General features: G+C 41.2%; 2 protein-coding genes across 4 annotated transcripts in view; one reads left to right on the top strand and one right to left on the bottom strand.

Annotated features, from left to right (window-relative positions):
* SMYD4 (SET and MYND domain containing 4) overlaps positions 1 to 938 on the bottom strand; it is a 20754-nt gene extending 19816 nt beyond the window's left edge. For 2 of the 3 annotated variants that reach the window (XM_072429435.1, XM_072429461.1), the window contains exon 1: positions 812 to 928. The gene's annotated coding sequence lies outside the window, so the exon portion shown is untranslated. Of the gene's footprint in view, positions 1 to 811 lie in introns of all 3 variants that reach the window. The other variant, XM_072429445.1, reaches the window with a different exon arrangement.
* Positions 939 to 1060: 122 nt separating this feature from the next.
* RPA1 (replication protein A1) overlaps positions 1061 to 8061 on the top strand; it is a gene marked incomplete in the record, with an annotated part of 41933 nt that continues 34932 nt past the window's right edge. The window contains 3 exon segments of the mRNA XM_072429267.1: positions 1061 to 1253; positions 4342 to 4389; positions 6979 to 7057. Coding sequence (XP_072285368.1) covers positions 1218 to 1253; positions 4342 to 4389; positions 6979 to 7057 — 163 coding nt within the window.

The raw sequence follows: 8061 nt of genomic DNA, 5'->3' as shown, positions 1-8061 counted from the left end.
GTAGGCGCATTGCCATGTGTTGTGGTGCACAGTAGCGCATTGCCATGTGTTGTGGTGCACAGTAGCGCATTGCCATGTGTTGTGGTGCACAGTAGCGCATTGCCATGTGTTGTGGTGAGCCGCCATGCAGGTCAGAGATGATGCACTTAGTGACGTTAATTAAACCTACATATGTATAGTGCAGTAGTATATAAAGGTGTGATTACATCCTGTCATACAAAGCATTCCTGAGAATTCCATCATTTCGGATACCAATTTTCCCAATGATTACCTGTGCACAGAGCACCGAATAAAACTATTGGAGCTACAAAAATGTATTGGCTCAGAGCTGCTTAGGTGTACCAGCATCCTGACAACCTTGCCATCCACACCGGATCCCTGGCACCACAGTTTTGGTTCCACCAGGTTCTGCACATTTGTCAGCAGTGAGTAGTACCGGTAACGCACACTGGTGCCCCTATACATTCTCACTGGGGCTTTAGACTTCCACTGACACTCTGGGTGACAACGAAGGAGTGAATCTCTCAAATGGGGACAATGGCGGAGTTAAAAAATCATCAAATGCCCTCCGCATCCCACATGATTCTGCCATAGCGCTCATGAATGTAGAAGCGATAACTATATGGCTTCACATGCACCAAGCGTCTGACCAGTCTGGACAAGAATACAGCACTGCCATTTACTGAATATTTTCCCTGGTTTATAGAACACAGTGCTTATGGTTCTCCCAATTAACCCCTAGGTGTCCCAACCAATGCATGAACCCGACACATTCTCATATGCTGATCTATGTAACACATGCTGCACTCACTTCCCTGCCTTGGTCTTGTAGGTGGTGTCACGTGTTTAAATTGGCGCCAGTATGACGCGGCTCAGAAAGGGATGCCCCAATGTATACCTTGTAAACACAAGCCCGTGGACTAATCCGCTGCCGCCATCATTACTGTGGGCAAGCACAACACTACTATTAACAGGGCTGCGCGCGCCGCCTCCTGCATAACCTGGGCAAAAGGCTTTTGGTTAGGGATTTTGCCAGGACTTAAGATGGCCGACAGAAAACAGCCATTCCTCCTGCGTCACTTCTCTGTAAGGCCCAACGTGACCAGATGTAGGATTTGGCGCCAGACAATTTCGGGTTAGTCTGGCGCGCTTAGAGTTGGGCTGAATAGACAGCTGTCACGTTCATACACCTATCTACCGCCCGGTACTCCTCCGACATGGTATTGCCACAGCTTACCGAGGGCTCCATTGCGGTGAGTAGGGACATGTCTGGACACTTCTACTAACTCTGTGGGTATTGTGGTGGGAAATCTGTAGTCACAGTGGGAATGGAACCTGGCCTTTCTGTAAGGAGGGGGTGCCTGCTGGGACTAGTAGTTCAGCAGCTTGAGAATCTTAGTTTGCAGCAAATAGTTTATTTTTAGCTAGGTTTGTGGACTTTGACAAGACATAAAATAAATCTGAACCCAGAACTTATAGAATTATATTGTTGTGTTAATGTTTCAAAATGTATATTATTATTAAACAGTATTTATATATCGCCAACATATTACACAGCGCTGTACACTAAACAGGCGTTACACATGACAGACAGTGACCCAGGAGGAGGAGGAGGAGGAGGGGACCCTGCCCTGAAGAGCTTACAATCTAGGAGGTGGGGGAAGCAGCACACAATAGGAGAGAGATATGTAGTGGTGGGAAGTAAGAGGAAGCAAGGGTAGGCAAGTTTGAAAAGATGGGTTTTAAGGGATCAAAAAGTATGAGCAAGCTGAATAGGACGAGGAAGGCAATTCCAGGAAGTCGGGGCAGTTCTAGAAAAGTCCTGGAGCCGTGCGTGTGATGAGGTTATGAGTGAGGAAGTCAGTAGTAGGTAATTGGAGGAGCTCAGAGCACAGCTAGGGGAGAATTTTTTTTACCAGGTCAGAAAGGTCAAAAAATGTGTAAAACTGCAGATTTTAATGAAGTAATTCTAGTGATCCTGCCATGGTTACTTCTTGTTGGTGACAACAGTGTGGAAATTCTGTTCCTGTGTTGTCACCCTGCCTTGTGTGTCCTTGGGGAGAATACAAGTTCAGACTTATCCTGCAGGCTGGCTCCGCCATTGTCCCTGCTAGGCTGCTACCTCAATAATAATCTGTGGGGTGGATGGAGGAGACGGGAGGAAAACAGGATTTTATGGCAAAGGAAGGCGATTGTTTTATACCCTGTCTTTACGCTTAAGGAAATAAAATTCTATTATAGCATCTGATTTAAAAATTGTCAGCAGGTTATTAGTTGCTGAGGGGCCAGGCGAGGTTCCGGATTTTTGTCCAGGGCCCGAATGATGTAACATCCACACCTGTGCATAGGAGTTCCTTCATCTCTGATAAGCCAGATTCATCCATCCTTCCCTCCGCTCCTCTTCTGCTTCATCTCTTTACAGCTCTCTTCATTGGCTTCCATTTTACCTTGAATAAAATTCAAGCTCCTGTACTTTGCCTTCAAATCTCTCTACAGTTCTTGTCTTGCTTACCTTTATGACCTGGTAAAAAAAAAAAATACTCCCCCAGCCGCTCTCTCCGCTCCTCCAATGATCTACTACTGACTTCCTCACTCATACCCCTTCACATGCACGGATACAGGACTTCTCTGTCCCAATTCTCTGGAATGGTCTTCCCCGTCCTATTCTTCTTGCTCCTACTTTTTGCTCTTTTAAAGAGCACTCAAAACCCATCTTTTCAAACTTGCCTACCCATCTTCTTCTGTTCCTTGAAACCATCACTACTTCCCATCACTATGTATCTCCCCTCCTATTGTGTGTTAATTCCCCCACCTACTAGATAGTAAGCTCTTCGGGGCAGGGTCCTCTCCTCCTGTATCACTGTCTGTATTAGTCTGTCATTTGCAACCCCTATTTAATGTACAGCGCTGTGTAATATGTTAATAATAATAATAATAATATTAATGCTAGGGTACCCAGCCCAATGGTTCTCGGTGGATGGTAACCTTCTGCCATAATTGGCTTGTCTGCCCAGTCTTAGGCTACATACACACATCAGATGATTCTTATTTGATAATCACCTCAGGGCTGATATTGGACAAGAATCTGGTGTGTATACAGTGCTCTAATCCATGGCAGATCTACGAACGACCAACGATCATAATAAAAGTGTAGGGGAGAGAGAGCAGCGGGGTGCAGCTCCATCATTCGCCCCTCTCCATAGAGCAAAACAGTGCTGTATGTACAACGCTCGTTCATGCACCGTGCAGTCTTTTGTCATTGGAAAGGATTGCGAAAGATCCTTTCCAACAACAAATATTAAACATTCTGTGTGCCAGGTGCCCTCCAGTGACGACCGGTTTAGGAACTTGTCATTGCCACATCTTAGAAAGCTGCAATCTTTGCCGCCGATTCCTTGGTGCCATTCCGGCTCCACAGATGATGTAACGCCTGCACAATTACATTGTCTCCAGTGGCTGACTCTACTACATGGCGATGCCCAGTGCAATGAAGAGCTAAAACAAATAGCCACCAGGACACATAATGGCATATCTCCTTTAATTATCTCTATTTTCTGGTTTTAGGATCCTATAGCTAACAAATTGATGGTATTATCCAAAAGTGACGTGTTTCTGTTTTGCCCCAGGGCAGTGCTAATTTGTAGTTTGTATGATCCCATGGCTTTTTTTTCCAGGACAAACCTGTCTGGGATAAGTTGTCCCCTTTGCTTTTGAAATGTATTCCTTTTTTTTTCCTTTTAATTTGTTTGTAAAACATTCATTATACAGTTTCATTGGTTAGGTACACACATGCAGTAATTACATATGACTGACCACAGATCAACCAATATTCACGATTATTTTGAACAATCATATTGTTACATTACATACAGAATCCGGTTCTATACGATCGTTCAAAATAATTGTAAATATTGGTTGATCTTTCATTAGTTGTCTTTTTTTCTAATGACCGTTATTGCCCGTGTGTTAATTCACCAATAATGTACACACGCTAGATACCATCGTTTGAACGACGCAGGAAGTGACGTGTACCACGATCACTGAAGTACACACAATAGATATTGAACGATCATCATCCAAACAGATCCGCCAGGATGGTCGTTTGTTTCCAGCGACATTCCTCATTCCTCGTTCCTCTGTGTCGTTGTGCATTTTTTTTTGTTAACGATTATCGAACGATCGGTCCTTAGTTGTTCATTTCCAGCGACAAATATTGCACGTGTGTACTTAACCTTTGTCTTGTCAAATATACGAGTAATTTTATTATTGTTCATATTCTATAACTATTACTACTACTATCTTGCATTAAAAATATACCATTGTCTCCTTTTTTTATTACAGGGTATCCTGCAAGGGGAGACTTCATTACATCCTATTTTACAAGTCATTGTAAGTATGATTCCAGTATTTGAATTTTTGTAACCTATTGTCCATATGAAGTTTAGCTAGCAAAAGATTTATGATCTATTTCAGGGAAATTTTATAATGCAAAAATCTGTGGCAGACAGTTTAGCTAGGTTTTTAGCAGTTCTTATTAGTGAAGTACCTAACCCCAACTTCAGGTTGAACAGTGAAGGAATAGTGCTCCACCATATGATCATCCATGTTCCCTCCCCTCCATGTAAATATTTTCTTAGTGATAGATTAACATTATTATTAATAATAGTAGGACTCTCATTGTACCAGTTCTGGACCTCTTCCTCCTGATATACATGGTCTGATGGAAGCCAAATACCAGATGAAAACTAAAAAAACAATCTGCCTGTTGTTAAGGTTTACTATTCGGTGGAACTGTGTCAATTTGCTTGGAGGGTGTTTGTCATGAAGCCTAACTCATTTTATAGATGACTCTAATGGAAGCTGCTATTTATTTAAAGTCAGATGTTGGTTCCAGGGTTGGGACACCATAAAAAGCAAAGCCAGTTTTTGGAGTCAGGCAAACAGCTGTGGCATATTTCCTTTAAATGGTCCTGTTAGGAAAAAAATATGGCGGCTTCAAATCGTGACATGAAAATGTGTGGTCTGCATTATTCTTTGCTTAGGCAAGTTAGAACATCTGTATTAGGCTCAAAGGCTTTGTAGTGATACAAAGATATAAATAAAAGCGCTAAACCTGGTACAGAACTTCATGGAACCCCTGCTAAAATGATTATATTCACAACTCACAGAATATTAGCATGGTGGTTAGTATAAAGAATAATTCTTACATTGCTGGCCAGTGAGAGGAATGCCACTCTTTAATTTGATGTCATTTAAACTGACTCAATAATATCAAACAGGAACCTCTAGCAACATTTGGAGGAACCCTGGTTGAGATAGACTGCTCTGTTAAGTATACAGTACTTGCCTCTCCCCACCCTGGCACTGCCATCTTCACCTGGTTGTCTTTTTCTAGGTTTGGATCCTAGGTCATCTTGATTGGCCATAACTCCTTCACATGCACATCAGAGTTAATTCTCAGGTGCTGGGATTAAAGAAAAAAAGTCTGCAGACAGGCAGGTAAGTATGTTTTATTGCGGAAGGGACATGACCTGTCCCTTCTTCAATAAACAACCTGCCTGCTCGGAAGTTTTCATTAAGTAGTTCCATTTTAACCTCTTCACATTCAGTATGTTCTTTATCACATCATGAAATGCATGGTCATCATTTACACATGATAATGTGACTTTACATTTTGAAATGTTCCCACTTTTATATTCTACAATAAAATTTGTACATTAAAATTAAGTCAAGAGAATTGTTGATAAAAAAACAAAAGCGAGTGCCATCAATATTGTTTTTTCGGCTGAACCAATAGCAAATTAACCTCCCTGGCGGTAATCCTGAGTGTGGCTCGGGGTAATTTCAAGTACCAAAAGAGGTAACCCCGAGCCACAGTCGGGGTAGAATTGCCAGGGAGTTTAAAATCCTTACCTGGTAAACGGTGCCCGTGGCCTTCTCCAACGGTGCCTGGCATCTTCTTCCCCTGGTGATGCCTGGCCTGCATCTGCGTGCAAGGCTTGGGGGGTGGGACCGTGTGGCTGGGGGGAGAGCAAATTTAAAATAAGTATGTTTAAATGTACCGCTTTTACATTTAAAAATACTAATTTTTCATACCGCCAGGGAGGTTAAAAATCATATTGAGAAGAAAGACTTGCCTCACACAAAATTCATGCAGCTTGCAATACCACCGGTGCTTTCTTGACATTTTATTATTAATCCGTGTGTAGATTCCAAAAGTAGAAACAAAGTAGAGATAGGTACAATTACCGACAGACCTTATGATTGATGTATTTAGAAGATAAAGGAAGCCAGGTGGTGGTGACACAATGCACCAGACTCTCTGTATATAAACTATGTTGGATGGACCCTTGGTCTAGAGTATGAGTAGAGTAAGATATTAGGAGCCACAGACATATACTCTACCCTCCTTTCAGGCTCTCTTGGTAACATTTTCTTGCTGATCTCTTCCCATTGCTTTCTTTGTCATTTTGTGGGAAATAAACTGAACGCATTGAAAACCAGTGGCTATTAAAAACAATTGAAACCAGTAACTTCTAAAATCGGTGCCTCTGTATTGATAGCCGTTTGTAATTTCCTATACAGTAGTACACTAAGCTGATCACTGTTTACACGTGTTGATAAAACAGATATACTGATAGATTGGTGAGGACAACTTCCTTTGTTGTCTTGGCATGAACTAAGGGTAAGGAGGAGTCAAGTCCGTGTTGCCTAAATGCATTAGAACCAAGTCATATCACCAACCTGCTTATACATCTAGGACTTTTGTCAAGTAAAATATCCCCCATATGTGTTTCAGCTGTACATAAAGAGGGGTGTTTTATTAAAATATCAGTCATCAGACTATGTACTCATGAAAAAATTCCAACATTTAAGTCTGTGATTTTAAGAGAAGAAATTTTGTGTGTTTTGCATAAAGGGCAAAAAGTTAAATTGCTGATGTTGTATTACCTTTTTCTTTTAAACTCTCTGATTTAGAACATTCGTCCAATCAGCACTGCTACTGGTCCTCCACGATACCGATTGCTTATGAGTGATGGGTTGAACACACTTTCATGTAAGTTTTTTTCCATTGTATTTTATCATGTTTTTATAGCTATATATGTTGAGAAACTGGCTTGGCAGTGGACAGCCTTGTAGACTGCATGAGCTAGTTTTGGTAAAAATGTAGGTCAATTTTTTTTTTTTTATCAATTTATTATGTCTAAGTCATGCTGTACATAGTGTTGCAATTGCTAAAATTGGCAGTTGCTGCTTCAGATGACTGAATTGGTAAAACGTCTCTTAATTTAGTTCTGTGACCTGCCATGTATGTGAAAAACAAATATTTAGCCTAAATGAGGCTTTTAAAAAAAAAAAAGTGGAAACCTTCCATGAGCAACCTCTCTAGTTTATTTTTTTTGTCAGCTCATAAACAGTCCTATCAAGTTCAATGCAAAGTGGTGCCCTGCAGTACCTTACCTGCAGTACCTTAGTTATCCACCAACAGTTCTTTGTTAACTTTGCTTGGAAGTGTACGTAAATAGTTCTCAAACTGTAAAAAATACTGCTACTTTCCCTACTGGTATGTCCTAGGTCACTTGCTCCCCATATCCAGATATTATAGTTATTTTCAAACGCTCTCCTGATTGAAGGAGAAAAGATGAGTTATATTGAGAACCTGTAGTTTTGTCTCTTAAGGGGCAGGCTAACAGATTTGATTAGGGTGTCAACCACTGCGATGCAGACCAGGTTGTAGGGATGCTGAAACACCACATTCATTAACTGTAATTATCCCCTTTTGCCCTCTTTCCAAGGTATCATTATCTTATTTTTTTTTCATAGTTTGCTTGATTGTCAAACCTTTATTGAAGAGTCGGTTTATGCAAAGTAGTACTTGTAAGCACTACTCATTAGTGCCAGCAGTCCCATGTGCAGATACAGTTTCACTTGCTGCTGGACGAGTGCTCAAGCAAAGAGCTGGACATTAAAGAGGTCTTACCCTTTATGTCATCTTTACAGATACTGTTCTTGCAGAAATTCTGATAACTCTCAATGCATCATAAGCATTTGTCAACAAAT

The sequence above is a fragment of the Pyxicephalus adspersus genome, chromosome 1 (assembly GCF_032062135.1).
Source record: "Pyxicephalus adspersus chromosome 1, UCB_Pads_2.0, whole genome shotgun sequence".
In the NCBI taxonomy this organism is placed as follows: domain Eukaryota; kingdom Metazoa; phylum Chordata; class Amphibia; order Anura; family Pyxicephalidae; genus Pyxicephalus; species Pyxicephalus adspersus.
The sequence above is the reverse complement of the archived record's forward strand: the minus strand, read 5'-3'. Positions and strand labels throughout refer to the sequence as shown.